Source organism: Cyphomyrmex costatus, unplaced genomic scaffold (assembly GCF_001594065.2).
Source record: "Cyphomyrmex costatus isolate MS0001 unplaced genomic scaffold, Ccosl1.0 scaffold75, whole genome shotgun sequence".
Lineage (NCBI taxonomy): Eukaryota > Metazoa > Arthropoda > Insecta > Hymenoptera > Formicidae > Cyphomyrmex > Cyphomyrmex costatus.
Window position 1 is genome coordinate 2,477,091 of NW_017280322.1, and position 20,900 is coordinate 2,497,990.

General features: G+C 31.3%; 2 protein-coding genes across 2 annotated transcripts in view; one reads left to right on the plus strand and one right to left on the minus strand.

The window, feature by feature from the left end:
- beta'COP (coatomer subunit beta') overlaps positions 1-6,036 on the minus strand; it is a 7,843-nt gene extending 1,807 nt beyond the window's left edge. Inside the window, exons 1-7 of the mRNA XM_018548716.1 lie at positions 5,959-6,036; positions 5,255-5,606; positions 3,367-4,305; positions 2,947-3,182; positions 2,433-2,771; positions 1,600-2,199; positions 693-1,007 (exon numbers count right to left, since the gene is read on the minus strand). Coding sequence (XP_018404218.1) covers positions 693-1,007; positions 1,600-2,199; positions 2,433-2,771; positions 2,947-3,182; positions 3,367-4,305; positions 5,255-5,606; positions 5,959-5,961 — 2,784 coding nt within the window. The 5' untranslated portion in view covers positions 5,962-6,036. The remainder of the gene's footprint in view (positions 1-692; positions 1,008-1,599; positions 2,200-2,432; positions 2,772-2,946; positions 3,183-3,366; positions 4,306-5,254; positions 5,607-5,958) is intronic.
- A 1,498-nt stretch (positions 6,037-7,534) lies between these two features.
- On the plus strand, positions 7,535-18,826 carry LOC108780973 (serine protease inhibitor dipetalogastin). The gene is made up of 8 exons (XM_018548825.1): positions 7,535-7,697; positions 8,107-8,250; positions 9,335-9,487; positions 10,158-10,322; positions 10,771-10,968; positions 11,808-11,969; positions 15,943-15,946; positions 18,673-18,826. Exons 1-8 carry the CDS (start codon positions 7,535-7,537, stop codon positions 18,824-18,826), a joined length of 1,143 nt encoding a protein of 380 aa, XP_018404327.1.
- The last annotated feature ends 2,074 nt before the right edge of the window (positions 18,827-20,900 follow it).

Here is a 20,900-nt window from a genome sequence, read left to right on the forward strand (position 1 = left end):
TTTCTATTAATTTTTCATTGCATCGTTAATATCCCAAGAACATCTAAATAGATTATCGTGTAAGCTGTCTCGCTATTTTTTATATTATAGTATTACTTGGACTTTTATCATCGCGATTTATTCTTTTTTCAGCGACGCATTAATCGCGTTACATGTATATTTGCCTTATGATATATAATATACATATAAGAGTTATGTAAATAGGACGTGCATTTTGGTGTATTCTGCACGTGCATGAGATTTATACATGTATGGTATATGCGCCCCTTTCTTGCCGTGTTTTGGTAATACTATACCCGTCTAAAGTTACGTCCATATTTAAGAGCATTAAACCGTCGCCTAATTGTACGCCCTCCAACTCTTATTTGTTCGCGCCTTCTTTACTTTCGACTTATCTTCAAAGATCTTAGGATTACGAGCTTGATGTTTATATTATAAGATTTGTATACAGATTATTACTTTAATGGAGGTAAATTGATCACTTTTAATTGTAAAAATAAAAATTATAAAGTTATAAAATATTCCTAATTGTAGAATGCATATTCTTGAATCCAAAGCGAATAAAAGTAACGAAAATAGAGACAGAATTAAAATTGCATGTTTATAAGTGTATGCTGCATACAGTATGCATACAGTTTTATATTTATAAAATTTTATATAAACATTATAAATTTATAATATATCATACTCACTGTAGTATCGATATTATCGTCGATTTCCAAATCGATGTCTAAATCGTCGTCGTCCATTGTGAGAGGCCTGGAACTACTCGTAGGCTTCGTCGTTACTTTCTCAGATACTTCTCGCTTCACGGTAGATGTGGTTGCTTTATTTAGGGAGAAGTTGTCCTTTATCCCTGATATTGAAAGATCCTGCAATCTGTCGATCATTGCTTCAGTCGGCTTCTCCTCGATCTCGGAGGTACTGCTCACGGCGTCCTTGTATTGAAATGCGCCCGACTGCTCGGCGGCCAACATCTCCTCCAATGGTTTTCGCTCGATATTGGACTATAACATTAATACAATTTATTTAGTCATATTAATTTAATCAGTCATATAATTTCTTTATAACGCATCCAAAAATATGTATATACAAATACGTATATTCTTTAAAATATTTTATGTAATTATTAATTATATTTGTATTTTATAATGACATGACAAGTCCTTTGTCGGTAAAATGGAAGATTTATCGGCAAGCACAAGATTGATTTTATATAGTTCCCCTGAGCTATAACGACGCGATAACAAAGATGCGGGAATGTAAAATTTTTATTGTCACGAGCATAGTAACGAGCATGACTCGATTTTATCACGTGATTACGAGTATCTATAAAAATATTATTCAACTCCTTCGCAGCGCTTTTGTTGTTATTATTGTACTTGTCGTTCGAGATTGAGACGAGTAATAGATTGGTCTCAGCGAGATGATTTGCGTTGCATTAATGCGATCACAGTTTATTGTTTTTCGATCAATCGGCTTAACGCGCAACTAATTGCGTATCTCGGTATTTGCCACAATTCATTTCAATAACTAAGATTTTAATATTTGATTCTTATTGTTAATATCGCTACTTATAAATAACATTTATAAGTGTACCGTAACAGCAGGAAATGCAGAAGCTGGAATCTTTTTTTTACTTTCTTCTCGTAAGAATTTTTCCACCTTCAGGGCTTCTCTATATCCAGGGAAAAGATTTTCGTACTGCTCAGGATCCGCCAAACTTTGTCCGGCTTTCTCGCTTACTGCTGAAAGCTTCTCTTTCCACAATTTGATAATGGCGGAGATTTTACTGGGCGCGTATGTCCTAGCAAAGAAAGCGGCCTCGGGAATTCTGTCCGTCTTGATTAAAATGTCAAGACATTTGTCCACATCGCCCAATATAAAGTTCGATAAAAAGGAGATATTGTTCTTTCCTGTATCATCCGCCACCGTACCGAGCTTTTCTATCATATCTGAGTTTCCTGTGCTGGTAGCTAGTAACAAAAGACCACCGAAATCTTGCGCTTGATGCAGGCATTCTTGCGCCAAACAAAGTTTCCCTTTCTGCGTGGCGAGGGACGCCAATTGTCGCCATTTCTGCTGGCTGTTCGCTTCTTTGGCAAGAGTATGTGCCGTTGCGAGGTTTCCTAACGCAAGTGCTAGCTCGAATCTGTGCTCGGGATCTGTCGACACCGCCAAAGCTTGTTCTTTGAAACCCTGTAAAATTGAGATAAAAATAGTAGAATAGAACTTTATTCGTTTCAGCAAGGAGATTTGATTTACAAAAGATATCTTAACTTCACATTCTTTCATACGCTCCAATTTACACGTCTAATTAAATAATCTTTTCCCTAAATTTGTTTTATCCCGTTTTTTTTGCAAGAAAAATTTATCTCTAGCAGTATTCCAGAGTTATACACAATTGCAAATATCATATTTAAATTATATACCTGCTTTTCTAAAAAGTGAGCTACTCGCGTCCGATGTTCCTTCGGGACAGTCGGCAATACTCTATTGGCAGTTTCAAAATCTTTTCGCATGACTGCGGTCTGATATTCCAGTACTGATAATAGCAAAGAATACGAGACGACAGATAATTCTTTATCGCAAAGGTATAATCTGTTGTCTCTTGGTACGTATCCCAGCAGGTACATTGGTCTGTCCAGATGGGAGACAGTGACCACTTCGCCGCCGACGAAGTAATTAATACGATTGACGCTGTTAGTGTAGATGAAACAATCTCCGACCCATAAGCCAGTTTTCACCACTTCGCTCATTTCTGCTACCATCTAAAAATATTATTTATAAAAATTAGAAATATAGAAAATACTCTCTTTTTATTCCTCTTTTTAATAGATTTATTCTCAGAGGCCATATGCTATATTTTCGATTGTATTGTTAAATAATAAATATAGAAAATATTCATAGCTTGCTAAATCAACTAAGCGTGCAAACGTCGCCTACCTCGAACGCATTTTCAATATCCTCAGAGTTTTCCGTGGCATTAACGACAGCGTCCGAGTGATACTTTAGTATAAAATATTGGTCTGACGTAGCTAACGCCACTAGCGAGGCATTTTCGGCCCAATACACGTGCGTAGGTTGTATGTCTATGCGACGGACCAACTTTAATGTATCCCAATCAAAGAAGGAGAGGCCAGATCCGGACGAGACACCAAGTAAAAATCCACCAAAGATGCCTGCAATCGACAATGATATACAGAGAGGAGTCATCTACATGAAGAGAGATAGATTCTACATTTATTAACGTTCTAAGACTAATTCTCTCAGAATAATAGCAAAGAAAAAAAATAAAATAATACAAAAGGAAAAATGCATATAAAAATAAAGTTAGAATAAAAAGAGAAATAAAAGATATCGTACCATCTGCTCCGAAATCTGGCTTAAAGCTTTTCTTCTCCTTGAAGTTTTTGAAGACCTTTACTGACGTGTTACCTTCCCTCACTGCATATTGGCTTGAATCTGCTGCCCACACGAATTCTGATGCCTGTCCAAACGCTTTGTTTCTCAACGCCATTGATGTGTATATAATGTATTCTCCATCACCGCAGACCACTAGGAATCGCCCGTTTGGATTGTGCTGTATGGTCTGTGGATATATTTCACAGGCACCCATGTCTTTGACAGCTAACGGTAGCCGCTCTCCATCTTGTGCTTCTTCACCCAACGCTTTTAAGTTTACTTGCTGGATCTCGCTGTGACGAGCCCACACGATCTTGCCACCCAATGAATCCATCGAAACAGCCGGTTCTTCTCGTCCGACTTTAACCATAACACTACCATCGTCGTATCCGATGGCAACGTTGTTCGAACCTCGCATGCATGCTATGGTCCATGCTCTCTCGAAGCCATAGTTAAGAGAAGACTCCAATCTATACATTCCTGCATGCCATATTCTAACGGTACCATCCTCCGAGGCCGTGAGAAAGATCGGCAATTCTGGATGGAAACATACAGCGGAAATATTTTGTGTGTGGCCCCCTAAAGTCTGTACACAAGTCTTATTTTGATAATCCCATATCTTGACGTATCTGTCATCAGCTCCTGATATTAGATACGGCTTGTCACCACCATGGTAATAATCTACGCAGTTAACACCTTTCTCGTGACCTTCTAAAGTAAAATTAGCCGTAGACGAACCGAGCTGCCACACTTTGACGGTTCTGTCAAGGGAAGCACTGGCAAAAGTATTGTTGTCCTTTGGATTAAATACAATCTGCATGACGTAGTGCGTGTGACCCTCAAATACTTGATGGCAGATCCAGACTTTCTCCCAGTTCCATAATTTTATCCACATATCATCTACAAAGAACAATCATTGCTACATTATAAATTATACAGGAATAAACTTAGTTTTTAAATATTATAGACGAGACAACGTCTCAGATATAATTTTCTTTAAAACTTTGTTCTGAAAAATAAGAAGTATTATCCAAAAGTTTTAAAGTTCATTATTTTTATTTCTCTCATAAGGATCTATATATAATTAATATAAATTTAACTGTAACATAATACATTAATAAAAAATATAATTACAAAATTAAAAATTTTATTAAGAGATGTTCTTACTCCATCTATCAACTTATATATCTTTAATAAATCATTTTAATGCCTGTATCTATCAATTTAGTTTAATTTTAATCTGGGTTCTAATTATAAGAATTAGAAAAAGATGAAGTTGAACTGAGATTAAAATTTATATTGATAGAAATAGGTATAAGCTACCTAACTATTTAATTCTTATTAAAAATTTTAATCTTATTCTGTATTAAAATCTTATTAAAAATTTAATAGATAAGTATAAGTCATTTACGATCAAGCTGGATCTTAGATGCTTCTAATATAATAGCAGGCGATACGGGTTCAACCTCCTGACCGAGGTAATATTTTTCGCAATGTAAGTAAATTATTTACAGATTTTTATTATGCCATTCATAGATTTTAATATCATTCAACATATTATTAAGTTCCAAGATACAATGAGAATCAAAAATTGTTAGATTGTTATTCAATTTAACTCATGATAGTACTGCAGTAGTTTATTAGTTTGTGTTGTAAGCCTGAACAAATTTTGGCGTGCATTTAAGGATCTACACACATAGTATATAAATTCACACGAAATTATATTAGAAGCATCCAAGATCCAGCTTGACTATAAACGGTTTATTCTCATCGGTATTTAGTTTTAAAACTCTCACGATCCAAATAAGATTTGATATTGTTTGATATATAGATGAGTCTTTTAACTTACCACTACTTGTAAGTATGTACGGCTGTGTTGGATGTACAGCTATACATCTAACATAATCGCTGTGTGCTTCAAACGAGTGAACACGTTCCAAGGTGTTATAATTAAATATTCTGATCTGCATGTCATCAGAGCCAGTGATGACCCAGTTCTTGCGTGGCACGAACTTCGCTGTCCGTACTGGCAGATCGCACACCTCGAGTGTCTTCACCAGGGTCTGTGTCTCGTAGTTCCAGATATTGACATGGCCTTGATACAGTGAGCAGAGCATCCATGGCTCAGTCGGGTGAAGATCCACACTCTTCACTCTGTCCGATCTAGCCGTCAGCTTCCGTTTGATGTCTAATCGTAAAGGCTAAGGCAAAAGATCCTTGATTAATGCGTTTGATTTCATATTGTATTGTTTGTTGTCATCAAGATTATCATTTCATGTAGTTTTCATTCCAAAACACACGCACATTACGTGAGATTAGCGATTAGAGAATTTATTCTTCTCATGAAATTCACGCAGAAAAAAATAAGATCTTTTTAATTACATTATACGGGTGGATTTTTCATCATCCTAGAAGGGAGTGGATGTTTTGACGTGTCCCAAGAATAAATGTCAACGCGACGAGCACATGACAATTGTTACTCGAGTATTGTTGCGCGTTGACACGGTTTTCCAGTGCACATAGTTTCGCATTGTTGGTTTTTTTTCTACGTACCATCTTGTTGCTGTTGATTATTCACGATCCACTATTGCAAGCCCCAAATTATCGCTACGTTAACAAGGCTCCAAACACGATATTCCTGCCATGAAGACGTGGCCGATGTCGCGAACGAAAATGGCGCCCGTGCACGGCAAATAACATTACTTGTAAAAAAAGAATTTATCTTTCGAGCGCGCAATATCATCAGATCACCAAACAGAAACCTGACAACTAATGGATATCCCGACCTTTTTCATGTATAGTGCGGAGCATTAATTCGCTGGGTTATAGTAGCGGCTTGACTTATCGACGCTGAGTCGGTAACGCTCAATGAAAAGTGTCAATACTAATAAAGCATATTCTTATAGTAATACTTATACGCGCATATTTATCAAAGATAAAAAAAATTAGTAAATAAATCTTACAAATTACAAAATAATTTCACTTTTATTTTATCGTACATTTGTCTAATTGCATTTTGATTTTTTATTCTTCCTTCTTTTTATTTTCAAGTCCGAAATGAAACAAATTGTAAGATAATCCAGATAATGCTAAATATTCCTGAAATATTTATAGATGGTTCGTAAAATTAAAAAAAAAAACATTCTAAAAGTATTCCCGAAATATTTACGAAGTGTAAGATAATGTATCTTACATTCCGTAAATTTATAAATTAAAGCATATAATCTTTTTATAGTGCTAGTAAATGGATCTGATTAATTTTTAAGTTATCGTGAAGAATTTTCTACTCAACAATTACCGCGCTTTATTTGATTAACAATAAAGTTCATTTGTATATACAGTTCATTTGTCCATTTTTTCCATTTTATATATGGAAATAAAGAAAAGGAAGGAAAGAATATTTACTTATATATATATTAATATTAACACTAATAATTAATAAATAATTAATATTATTAAGAAAATAATAAGTTTTATTTTATTTCTTTCTCTCTCTCTCTCTCTTTGTTCCTTTCTTTTTTTATTGCTTTCTTCACGTTCTTTGCCATTACGCGTCACCTTTTTTAATTAATGCTGATTAATTTGCCGATAAAAGAACGTATTACGTAGAACGTATTACGTAGAATGTTTATTCATGACGTGTTTTTACGTGTGCGCGACAAAATATTAATTTACATGACAGATCACGTTTAAATCGGTAGGATAAATTGGCGACGAAGGATCAATAATGACGCATTGTTACGATTGATTTCGCTAGCGTTGCCTGGCAGTGACACGTATTCGATATCGAATTTCCCTGATTATTACGACGAGAGGAATGCATAACGATATATTCAATCGAGGAAAAAAGCGGTGCAGGTGCACAATCGAACATAGTCGAGACGAGTTCTTCAACAAACGAAAACTGTATTTGCAGCATAATGCCGTTTTCAGTTTCACGTTACGTTTTATATCATTATCTTCTTTTTTTCGGTAATTTGAGTTTCATTGATACATTTCTCGCCGAGATTAATATATGAGTTTTATTAAATAATTTTACCCGCGGATATGTAGATTTTTTTTCTGAGAAAATGTGAAAATGACTTGTAAAAAAATTAAAAATCTTACAGTGATCAGGATGTACAATAAAATGGCACTTGCGCTTACCTTAGATGACAAGGTGGCATTATATCAGAATTGTACGATTTTCGATAAATCGGATATATATGGCGGTCCAGTATGCGGCGACAACGGCGTGACATACGCTAATAGCTTTTATTTAGATTGTAAAAATTACCATAGCCGCGAAATCGGTAAGTTAATCTTTTTGTTTCAATTAGCAAAAATTAATGATGTATGAATAAATATATATATCGTTATTTTGGAATTATAATGAAATATTAATGTATAAGTCGTCCTTCATAAATTATATTATTATAATACAATATTTTACAATTTACTTTAACAGTTTTATAAAATATATTATGTGTATCTAAATTAAAATATACAAATTAATCAAAATAACAAAATGTTTCTTAAATATGTCACTAATTTCTTAAAATGTATATTAATTTTCGTATATTGACAAAAATTAAAAATTAATAATACTAAATTTTGGGATAATAATGAGATGTTCATACGTTACATTAGAATTGCATAAAAGTTTAAATATTAAAAAATTTTTGTTCAATATTTTTTCTTGTGATTTAACATTTCTTTCAGTTGCCACTTTACACTCTGGCCCGTGCTTGGGAAACGAAGAATATTGTAACGTCAATCTGTATTATAATCCAGTTTGCGGTTCGGACCATAAGATTTACTCTAATATGCAATCTTTGCTGTGCGTTCGTCAAAAGCAATTCAGAGGTAAACGCAGATGATATTAATCGTCTCATTTTTTGCGTGTATATTTGATGTATACATTTAATTTTTAAATATTAAAATAAAAATTTGATGACGCTGATGTGCATCGAGTCTTTCCGTAAAAAAAATTACTGAATTTATTAAAAACTTCTATTTATTAAGAGAAACATTGTATTTTTCATTATCCTAAGATACGATAATGTCTCTCGGCATAAGCCATAAGCACAGTGACACTATTTATTATAGTCGCATCTTTGACTAATTAAAGATAATTCGATATATTTTATTTCAAAGATATTGAATTAATTTATATATTTTGAATATATTTTATTTGCACACTAACAACTGCTTTGGCTCTTATTGCCTTTTTCATTTTCTATGTTATAGATTTATTCCGAAGGCCCTCTCTCTTTTAATTTTATATTTTTGTACAGCTTTTTTTAATTTTTATTAAGATTTTTAATTTAATATAAATAAACTTTAATTCTCACATGGAAAAACGGTTTCGACAGAATATTAAAAAATTTAGTTAGATATACATATTTGAACACGATTTTGTTTGAATCATTAAATAATTAAGTAAGACGCTTAAACTGATTGATTTAATATTAAAACTTTTTGCAACGTTGTCATCAAATTTAGGTGTTCTATATTAATTTAATGTTCAACAAAAATATTTCAAATCTGTATTTATCCAATAGTGTTTCCTACTGAGAAAACTAGTTTAATATACATATACATTCAAATGAGTGCAAATCAGTTTACATATTTTCAGTATTAATAAATAATTTAATACTTTTAAGGTTACGAGGTTATCGTGACAACAAAGGATATATAATTAAAACGGTTAAATTATTTATTAGTACTAAAATTATATAAATTGATTTACATTTAATTGTACTAAATGTGCAGTGTTGTACTTATTCTCCCAGTGGAAAACACTATAAATTTTTAGATACTTCAGCAAAGATAGTCGTTTTTCGTGTTGCTTTGATATTTTAATCACACTTTGGTTAATCGCTAATCACAAATGAAAAAAAATTTACTGCCCATTCAATTGTGAATTTTTTCCTGTGATCTGTTTCAGATTTAACAGCTGCGCCAATGACAGATTGTCCACAGAACGATCCCTGTTATCGAGGTGGAACCGAACATTACGGGATAAATCCGATCTGCGCTAATAACGGGCTCACTTATCAAAACGCGGCTCAGCTCAAGTGCATGCAACGATATAATTCCGGTAAGGGATTATGACGGGAAGTTATGCGGAAGCGTTTAGTTATGACTCGCCTAATTGCCAGCAAGTAGACGGAAATAACGTTCAAACTCCTTCGTGCGCCAGTATACCTTCGCACTCTCTTAAGTCTTGTGTCGTGTTGGCGCTGAATTAATTTAGAGTTCTACTTTGAACTAAATGTTTCGTCGGCATAACCCGGTTATCCCTCTGCGGACGATGGATTACGATTTACATCCGAATTAAGATAGCTGCCTGACGCGAACGGCAATTGTAGATTCAGACTGCATTTTCTATTAATGCACGGAACGATCGTAGCGAGATATCTCCGAGATTTGTTGTATACGGTATTACCATAACTCTTAGAATAGAGAAATTAGAGCAACTGGAATTTCATCTTGCGACGAGACTAAACGCGACATTGAGATAAGTTTTAAGATATAAAAATTAAATTTGGATGACATCGTAAAAGCGGATTTAAAATTCATATGAAATATTCGCAATATTATATTTTCGCAACAAAAATTCGCTATAAAAATTAATTGATTTATTATAAATATGAAAATCATATAAAGAATCATTGAAAAATATTGTCTGCGTATCGAATACGTATTTATTATACATTCGATTGATCATGAAGCACTACACAGCCTCAAAATTTATTTTATTTTTATAGGATTGAAAATTATTCACGACGGTGGTTGTCGTGTGGAATTTGTTCATCAGCTTTATGGTACAGCGGTTTGTGGCATCGCGAAAGCGAGATACGAATGGAATCCGGTCTGCGCATCCGACGGAATCACTTATCCGAATCCTTTCGTCTTTCTTTGCTACCGCCCACGTACGTAATAATATATTCTATTGTATAAGATATCAATAATTTTATATATTTTATTGACGGTTACTTTCACGAGTTTCGAATCGATTTCTTCGAACAATTGTAATGTTAAAATATTGATGAAGTTTTATTTTATATGGTAGTAAATTGTCGTTAATACAAGAGCGTAGTTCTTCATCTTTATATAACAAAAATTTATTTTTATTTTGTTTAAAAAGATGCATTTATTTTGAGATAACTTTTGATTATTTAATGCAAAAAAGACACAGATTTCATTTATGCAAAAACTAATCATTTATACATCTTATAGTTCACTTTTATTTACTCAATAATAGCCCAAAGTGCACGAATATAACAAATGTAGACTTTTTAATTTAGAAAGTGTGCAAATGTACATAGTTTACTTTTTATCTCAGAAAGTCTCGAATGTAGCTTACATTTTTAAATTCAGACCTGAACGTAATTTTGAACGGAGAGTGCGATACACACAGCCACGAATCCTGCATAGAGGCACACACAAATACAACGGTATTGCCAAATGGTGAATACGCGAACGACGACTTCACCGCGGACGACGAGGTTTGCGGGAACGACGGTCGCACGTATCAGAGTATACATCACTTGCAATGCCATACTCGTCACGATAAATGTGAGTTTTGCATCGCAAGAGAGATAAAGAGAAAGACTCGACACCGAAGAGACAGCTATTTCAAAGTGCATTCAAGTGTACCAGTCCAATTGTTAAACACATCGCTGACTAGCATCTCTCGAAAATTCAGTTATTTTCATTACGCTCCATTTATTCAGTAAGCTTAGAAAAAAAGATAAAAATAGCAGAATATTTAAGTTTCAATAAAATTTATATATGCGTAGAATTTTTATTTTCCGTTTTTGTATAGATTTTGTACCATATAAATTATTACACGAGAATAATGATACGTAACAAAAATATTTTGTACTTGAGTTAAAATCGGTGTTCTTATGAAAATTTATTTATTGAATTTTTAACATATCTGAATGTTAATTTAATATAATGTGATTACATTACTTGATTATTTTGTATTAAATTGATGTTCAATATATATTTCTCATTTTTAAAATACAATAAAATAATTTATAAGTAAGTAAATAAATGACATAAAAATAATGTAGTTTTAAATTGAAAATTTTAAGATTAATGTGAATAAAAGATAAATATTATTTTAACTTATTATAAATATAAATTTTATTAAAGAAATGTTTCCACGATTTATTTTCAAATTGTATGAAAGCGTTATACCTTAAAATTAATTTTTATATAATATTTGTGTTATATTTTAATATATTCATGTTATATTAAATCACAAAAAATTGAATGGATCGTTTGGGTTACATGAAATATTATTTAAGAAAAATAAAAAAAAATAATTATAATTGTTTATACACGTAAATGTAAAATATATCAAAAATATAACTTTTCCACTCGTTTATTAACATTTTATTTTGTAGACGTATTTTTGAAGCATCACGGATCATGTTCCGGACCGGATGATCATCCTTGCGGTTCGGTACCGGAAGAAGAGCACAGACAATCGGTGTGTGGCACCGACGGTAGATCCTATGTGAGTCCAGAAGCCCTTTGGTGCGCCAAATTACGCTCTCCTGAAAAAGGTGAGATTTGTAAACCATATCTATAATAAATCTCGGACGAACTCTTCTCTTCATAATGCTCGCATTCACGCGAAGGCATTTTCACTTGAAATTCTCTTCGCTCATTAACTTGCTTATATCGCGTAAAATTATGTATACACGAGCTTCACGTAATTTCGAGATTTGTCTCTACGTACGCAGATGCGTATTTTTGATATAACAGGAAAAATGTAATTTTACAGTAATTTTCGGAATTATCTGGTGTACCACCTCGTTACGTATGCGCATCAAACGGAAGAAATAATCCTGCGAAATAAATTCTATTGAGCTGTACTACGTATATAATTACGTCGCAGGACAAATCGTGATATTCGTGTGCGACATTAACAATGTTGATTGTGTCGATTAAGATCATATTTCATGCATACTCGTGTGGTGAAACACGACAATGTAGATTGTGGAGAATGCAGGAGATTTGCTTTCAAGACAAAAGTCAATTGATTGCAAACCAATCGCACCTTCAAAGCTGGATAACGAGATAACGTTCTCCTTTTTGCAGATATTGCTTACAAGCACGACGGTCCATGTTAATGAGAACATTGTCAGGAATTATGCGGAAGAATATGAAACGCGGAAGAAGCTATATATCATCACGTGCGTTTGTAAAATGAGCCAGAAAAATTAATTATAGAAAAAGCAGAACTTCTTATAAAGCTAATAAATATTTTATATAAAATCTTTCTGGATTTATATCGGTATTTGTATCTTCCTCCAAGATATTATGACCGATATAAGTAATAAAAAAGTTTTATATAAAATATAAATTGCATAAGAAAGTGATTTTTAATTAAATATATAGATATATAAATAATATTAATCATTTCTTTTAACGTTCTATATAGGAATAATGACATTTATTTATTTCTAACATATTTATTTCTACCATAAAAATATCAGAATTTTGATTAAAGCATAACTTACATAATTGATGGTATCTAAATGTGCGATATAATTTCTTTAGTGAGTTAATTTTGTATTATATTTAATACGTTAGGAATTTAAATATGATTTAATATTAAGATATTATATATGTATACTACAAATTTAAATTCTTATTTTTTTCATCACGTCACTTTAATAATCTATTACAATACTTATATAAAAAAGAAAAAAATACAATTTTTTAATATTCTCAACTTGATGACCGATAAATATGTTAATATTGTAGCAGCGTTTTGTTAATTCAGAGGGAAAATAAAAATATAATTTTAGAAATATAATCACGTATTATAATTAATATAATAGTAATTATGTACAAAAACAAAAAAGTCTGTATCTTTATACGAAAAAATTAAAAAATTTTAAAAATCAAATCTAAGCAATTGACAAGAAATGAAAAAAATAAAACTATTAATATTTTTAACTATATATTTCAATTTCTTCTTAAATTTTGAAATCTTTCTTGTATGCATCGCAAGTATTAGAGAATCAATAAGATCGTAAATATACGCTTAACGTTTATTCAATTGTGAATATTGTGCTTGCTATCTTTTTTAATTAAAGAATACCATATGTGAGTCTATTCTTATTATTACTGTTGAAAATTAGATTGTGTATCTTACTTCTATTTAATTCTATTTAGAAGCTTATTGCATTTGCAGAAATGTATATATATATGTCGATACACATGAGTATATATGATGTGTAAACACAGCACGTGAGTATCCGCGTTATATTGAGCTCGGGTTCATGGGTTCACTAAGCTTAAATAACTATGCGGATCAGTCATCCCAATAGCATGCGTGCATGATGCAAGGTAATCTCGTAGAACGTCATCTATAATTTATCCGAACAGTGTTTCTCCACGTATTGCAATTGCTATTCTCAAAGAGAGAGACGAAAAAGTTGAAGCTATTTCGAATGGGTTAAGGTCGTCTCCAGGGCTATTCTTTGAACGATCGTTGCAGTTCCGTAAAAGGTACACAGACAAAAGAGAAAGAAAACCAACGATGAGCAGCGACAACGTGTTATATATATATATATATATAAGAACTTCTGAATAATTTATATGCATCTCACTTTTAAGAGAAATTCTTATCGATTTATTCGATAAGAGTATATCAATTTCACATCAATTTCTCATCCACTATGCATAGCGCGCATTGGTATCAAGAGAAAGATCTCTTAATATTGAAAATTTAAATAGCATTACGAGAGGACAGTTTGAAACACAATTATTTTATTATTTTAGAATAATTTGGAGAATTTGAAATTTTTATTATTTATTTTTGAATAAACAAAGTTTATGTAAAAATAAATAATAATTAAAATTTATGTACATATTTTGAAATTATGACTATTTATATACATACGTAACATTTTAAAATTATGATTTTATATACATATATTTAAAAAGTTTTAAGACTCATAACAATTTTAAAGAAGGCACTTTTGTTAAAAATGCGACTCGCGTGATCAAAATTGTTTTTAAAATTGTTATCTTTAAGTAAGTATACGTAATCTTTTAAATTTTACATTACATCCTTCGTTCCGTTCTATAAGTAATGCATGCACTATAGACTAGAAAAAACTAGATTCTGCGATATACATAGATCGAGGCAATATCGATATTATAGTTGTTTCATAAAATGTGCGCCGTGTAAGTCAAAGGCAAAAGTCGAGGAAAAGATCGCATCTGCTTGAATTTTTCTTTTGATAAGCAACGAAGCGAGAGTACATGGCAAGTCTTTTTAACTTTTAGATATTTTTACTTTTACTTGTGTCTAAAAATTTATTAGAATACATTTTGAAAAGATAAAAATTAATTAATTTCTTTAATTATATTAGTCAAAAAATTAATTGATGTTACATTTGAAACGATTTACATATATTATATATTTTAATTATAACGGCAATTACATATGTTTGCAATTTCGAAGTTTCAGTTAGGAAAAACAACAAATAAGAGAGTATATTTTTAATAAAAAATATTGTACTTGTATTTCGAAAAAAGATTCTGCAAATATTTTCTGTATAGGCGATGTGTTTCGAAGAAAGAACATAGTTTTTACAAAAAACAAGAAAAAGAAATTACTACATTTCATAAAATATTTCCCAACAGAGAGATCTGTTTCTTATCAGAATTTTTATTCGCGTGCGCGCTATCAATCAATAAACCTACTCTTCTTTTTCTCTCCCTCTGTAAAATTCAATGTGAGACAAAATGTTTGTTTCACACACAAGTAGAAAATTTCCATTATGTAACAAATATCAATCAATATGTAATAATTATTAATTCCCAATAATATACGTCCTATACTTTTTATAACTATAACAAATAAAAAAACGTTTTTGTAAGTGATAAAAATTAAAGTTAAAGCCAAAGACAATAAATAAATCGTATCTCTTTGCGAATAACAAAATATATGCATGAGAATAAAATTCGGTTCACTGTAATTTGAATGAATCAGATGTGATTTTTATTCTATTTTACTAACGATTTCCCGTGACCTTAATACTCGTGTGCATAATGCAGTCAAGTAGAATTCAATACCTCATTGCAACAAATTTTTCTCTGAATCTTCTCATGTTATATCAACGTAATGTTGCGAGGAGAATTTTTCTTCGAGCAATTTATGTCTATACATGTCATATTAGAAAAAAAAATAATGCTCCATTACTCCCAAGTAATTAATGTTCCATCACAGTTATGTTTATAATACATATACTGTAATTAAGAAACACATGTCTTGTGTCAAATGCACACGCAAGTAATGTTCTTCGAGACTTTAAAAATAAAAAATTTGAGATCATTGTTTAATTTTATAAGAATGAAATTTAATTATATTGCATGGAAAGATAAAAAATAAACAATAATTAATATTATGTGATATCTATTATTAATTATCTCAATTTCAAACTAGAACTTAATTGCGAGCAACCGCGAGTATAAATATTATTATTAACAAATATTCTCCCACACATAGTATGAGAGAAAAGTATTTTGATAAATTCCTTATCTTAAAATTCTATGACATTTCCCTGACTTCTAGACAAAATTTCATGATTCTTCCCCGACTTTCAATAATCTCTTAAAATTTTTTTAATTTTTATCCTATGATTTGAAAACTGTTATATACAATATTTTGTTGACGGAGCAATTTAACATAGCAATATAAATTATTACTAATGTTGCTAACACTGCTTGTATTTAATTGTTGAACTGATAGTATTCAAAAAATCTGCGTGTAGTATGTGATGTAAGCATATCAAATTTTTTTATATTCAGAATTTTTATTTTTCAGAAAGTTACGATGTCCCCTGACTTTTCCCTAATTTCCTTGTTTTCAATTTTCCTGATTTTCAGTTTTATGGCAACCCTGTTGCAATATATGACTATAAATGTCACAGTAAAATAGATTTATAATTCTTATTCTCTGTCGCTGTGATTTCTATTTCAAATGAATAAACGCGAGATATTTACTTCATCGTTGTCGATATTACATATTGTTAATTACAAAAGCAATTAAATGCGTGGATTGATTATTGAAAACGTAGTTTGAAAGATATTACGAATGTGCCACTATTTTCCTACTAAAACATCATCGTGCGAATCATAGCGCCACGCACCGGTAGCGTGGCAACTCGTAGATGTGACAGGTCATTGACCTTGCGCAAACAATTGCGCGCTGTTCGTTATATATGTATACGTATATACACCAAAGCTGTATGCCAACCGAAATATTTAATTCTTCATAACGTAAATTTATGCCGAGTATTCTGATTCGGAGTATTTCTTATATACCAAATGAATTATATTATTATCATTAAATATTAAATCCAACAGATGTTGATATATAGATATACGTCCTGAAAAATTTCCTCTACTTAAGAATATCTCATCGTACTTAATTGCAAAGTGTTGAGATAAATCATTTTTGTACAATTTAATTTGTGCCACATTGTGAAATATGATCACAAAAACCTTATACGATAGTCTCGTATTTTGACGTAACTTTTTTGGTTACATTTGTTCTTAAAAAAGTATATATAATTCTGTTATAAAATTCTCTTCTCCAAAAAAGTACTACATTCAGCAAAGGAAAACACGTAAGAAAAAATATTACAAACATAAAAAAATTCAATATTATGTAATTATGCGTTTATGTAGATTTTCTTATCATTTTTTTTTATTACCTAAAAAAAATCTTTTAAAGTCAAAGATAGATATCCTATTATCATAACATATGTACATCGTTCTATTCAGAAATAAATAATGATTATATTCGCGACTCTATATTATCTCTACATCTATATTTTTCATATGACCATTTCCATTTATCTTTCTTTCAACATGTCAATGTAGTTTCGTCACAAAAATTTTTATTGAATTAAGTATTAAAAAAGTATCGAGTTTATATATATTATTATGTACATTGAATACACGATAAAAATGCAAGAAATTAACATGCATTCTTCAAGCATCATGACATACTTCTGATGGTATCTTCAATTTGTACAATGGTTACAGGTATTGGTACGATAATCACTGCTCAGATGCTCTTTCTCTAAGAAATGTTGTTTACAATCCTATATGCATCTGATAATTAATTTCTGCATTAGGCGAAATCACTTAGCGTGCCAAGCAATTAAATACACGAGTCTTATATATAGTCATCACATCAACTTTAGTTTATTACGCCTTCAGAAAACAGATTATCTCTTCTATTGATCTACTGAAGATTCATTTCTTTTTTAATCCTGGCCTATATTTCAATGTACAGCCTTCGCTTTTTGCTGCAAATTTGCTGTTACGGTTTCATGCACGTTCATAATATAATAAATAGAGACATTTCTTCGACAGCTTCAAAGGATCGTTAGTAGAGATTTAGTGCTCTATTTACGTTGTGCATTTAGCGTTAAATGTAAAGATCTGAGATCTTGAGTCTTATTTATTTAATAAGATGATCGAGTTATTGAAATGTTAATGCGAGGTTTATTCTGTATCAAAGAATAAACTTAAACAGAAATAAATACGATAAAAATGATAGTAAAAGATTCGATTAAATTTCATGATCGTCGTATTCGATGATTAGTTTAAGTAATTGAATTTTAACGATTGAATTTTGTTTTCATGATTTATCAGAATCACATAATTTTTTCTTCTTACAATGTAAAATAAAAATTAATTGTGACCCTTAATTAACCATTATATTATCAGATAGTAAAAATTATAACTTTTATTACGACAAATTTGCGACAGCATTTTGTGCAACTGAGATGTAAGTACTCCAAAGATGTGTATCTGATACTGTATCAGTACGAGATAACAGACGAATAGTCAGAATTAAAAATACCGCGAGAGAGTGGGCCAAGCAAATTGCTTCTCCACGTGCGATTTCAAAGCGAAAAGTCGAGTTTCTCAGAAATAGTCGGAAGTTAAAGCACGCATTATTCGCAAATTGTCTTCCGTCCGATCGTCAAAATGTCATAAGCCGCATTCTAGTCGTCCGTTTCACTCGCAGGTAATTGCACAGCGTGATTGCGAAACAGGGTAACGATCAGAAAAATTTTTGTCAATCAGTCTACAATCCAATAGCCACGGCAGGAAATTACGAAACGATCGCAGCCACGAGAAAGCAAACGATGACTAAATGAAGAACGGAAGAAAAAACGAAAGAGAGAACGTATGATTGTCCCTTCTAATCGCATGATCGACGGAAAGATGCGCGACTCGTCTCGCCAGATCCGGCGTTGCGATTAACGATGAGAACAGATTTTCTCACGAGGCCCTGACACGTTCCCTTAGTGGCCGAGCAGCCTTATTTTCTCGCGTATATATGGAATATGGAGAATGGGTCGAGGAAGATTGCGCGTGACGTGTTTTGTCGCAGATAAGCATACGGCAGTAATGTATCGTGACAGGTGCATCCTGTTTCCGCGCGAGCGTGTCTTACGCTGAAGGACCGACATATAAAATAGCAATTTAGAAAAATATCCAGCTCTAAAATATTTTTGCGTATTAAATTTGAATGCTTTATTTAATGTTTACAATCCGGTAATACGAGTATATTAATTAAGAAGTGCAATTGATTTTTATTTTGCATTGCAAGAAAAAAAATTAATCAATTACACGAGCTAATCATAGAATACAACGATTATGCGGATTTAATCGAATCTTTACATTTTTATTCAGTTTCTAGAATAGTATATAAACATTTAGTTTATTTTCATTGTATAATATCAATACCTTTAATATTTACACACAACCTTACACGATCAATATTATTGATAATATATTTCATTTTAGTTTTATGTATATTTTCTGTTGCACTGTGACATACTGTGATATGGATCTTAATAAAGCGATATTGATGTTAGAGAATCAAAATTCAAATCAGTGTCACTTTTATTCCATGTCAATCTATCAATATTAATAAAATGCGATCAATAATCCTGTCAATATTTGTTATACTGACAATATTATTGACCGTGTAGGATCACTTTAGCATCAGTGTTCTATTAGAAATAATTGAGCATATCAGCATCTCTCTTCAATTCGATTCTTTAAAAAGAGAGTGATACGCTTCGAGCTATCTCACTGTTCCTAACTGAGATCGACAACTTCAGAAGTGTGCGGTCAATTTTTAATAGCTACGTTTACATCGAGAGAACTATATTGCGGTTTGACCTATATTTTAGATTGAGTCACAAAAAGAGAAGCCTGATCGTAGAGAAGATAGGTCATTTACCAATTGTTTATGCCGAGGAGACGCAATAATTGAAAGTTGAATTTAGGATATAAGACGTGGCCTATAAAATGAACAGTTTAAATGTAGCTATTATCTGTTAATATTATCATTTATGACGATAACAAAATGAGAAATGTATTTTGTGTGTTAAATTCTTAATAAATAAAAATTAATTTAAAAAATCTGAAAAATATTTAGAAAGGGACTCCACATAATTTCAATCTTAATTTTGCCCTTAGCTATTACTCGATTAAATTAAATAAATTATCTTATTAATTAAATTATACAGAAATTCAAAATTTCTAAAACGTCTAGTATTCACATAAAAAATATTTTATTGATGATTGGAGATTTACAATGCGGTTGATTGTTTAATGGTAATTTCTTTAACGATACAAGTATGCCGTAGTTTACAACAAACGCGTCAGAAGATAACTATGCAAATGCGGAACTTGCACGAATGACGGAAGAATAAACAATAATAAACCGTGTTAAATGAATTATACGCTGATTATGCGCATAGTCTCTCTGTATTTAGAAGTTTATGTAGTAGCGTACGCAATTTATCCAGATACCATGACACGATCATGTTTTACGAGCGCAGGAAACAGAAAAACTTCTTTACTGAGAGATTATTAAATCTTTAATAATATTATGTTATTCTATAAGCAAATATTTAATTGCACTATCGTTGATTACACAAATTATGTAAATTTTTCTGTAATGTTTTTTTAATGTATATATTTAATGACTATGTATATGTTAAACTTATCTTTTTCTATTTAAATTTGAAATTAATATTTCTTATTTTGTAAACTTAAAGAAATGTTTAGTAAAAATGTTTATTAAGAAAATCAGAGAATAAATAAGGTTATAAATAAGTACAAATAGTTTAAATAAGTAGGTATAGATCATTGCTTATGCAGCTTATTGTACCGTGAATACCTATACGTGGTATGACATAGTAAACGTGTTAATTGAGAATGTGATTTATCATGTAAAGCAGATTTTGAATTCTTTCGCGTAAAATTTAGCTGATTTCAGATTCATGCGCAAAAAATAATATTTTTCTTCTCTACATTTTTCTACGCAATGTAATTTTAGCACTTTGTAATTTTCTGACATTATAAAAAAAAATTCGTTGTTTATAATCTTTGCAAGAACAAAAATTTTACGTCAGAATAATGAAATTCTTAATTAT

Excerpts from the sequence above, each read along its gene's own strand:
- LOC108780973 (XM_018548825.1), top strand. The coding sequence starts at position 7,535 with ATGGCACTTGCGCTTACCTTAGATGACAAGGTGGCATTATATCAGAAT. Across the intron at positions 9,488-10,157 it reads CATGCAACGATATAATTCCG|GATTGAAAATTATTCACGAC; the intron begins GTAAGGGATTAT and ends TTATTTTTATAG. Across the intron at positions 10,969-11,807 it reads CCATACTCGTCACGATAAAT|ACGTATTTTTGAAGCATCAC; the intron begins GTGAGTTTTGCA and ends TTTATTTTGTAG.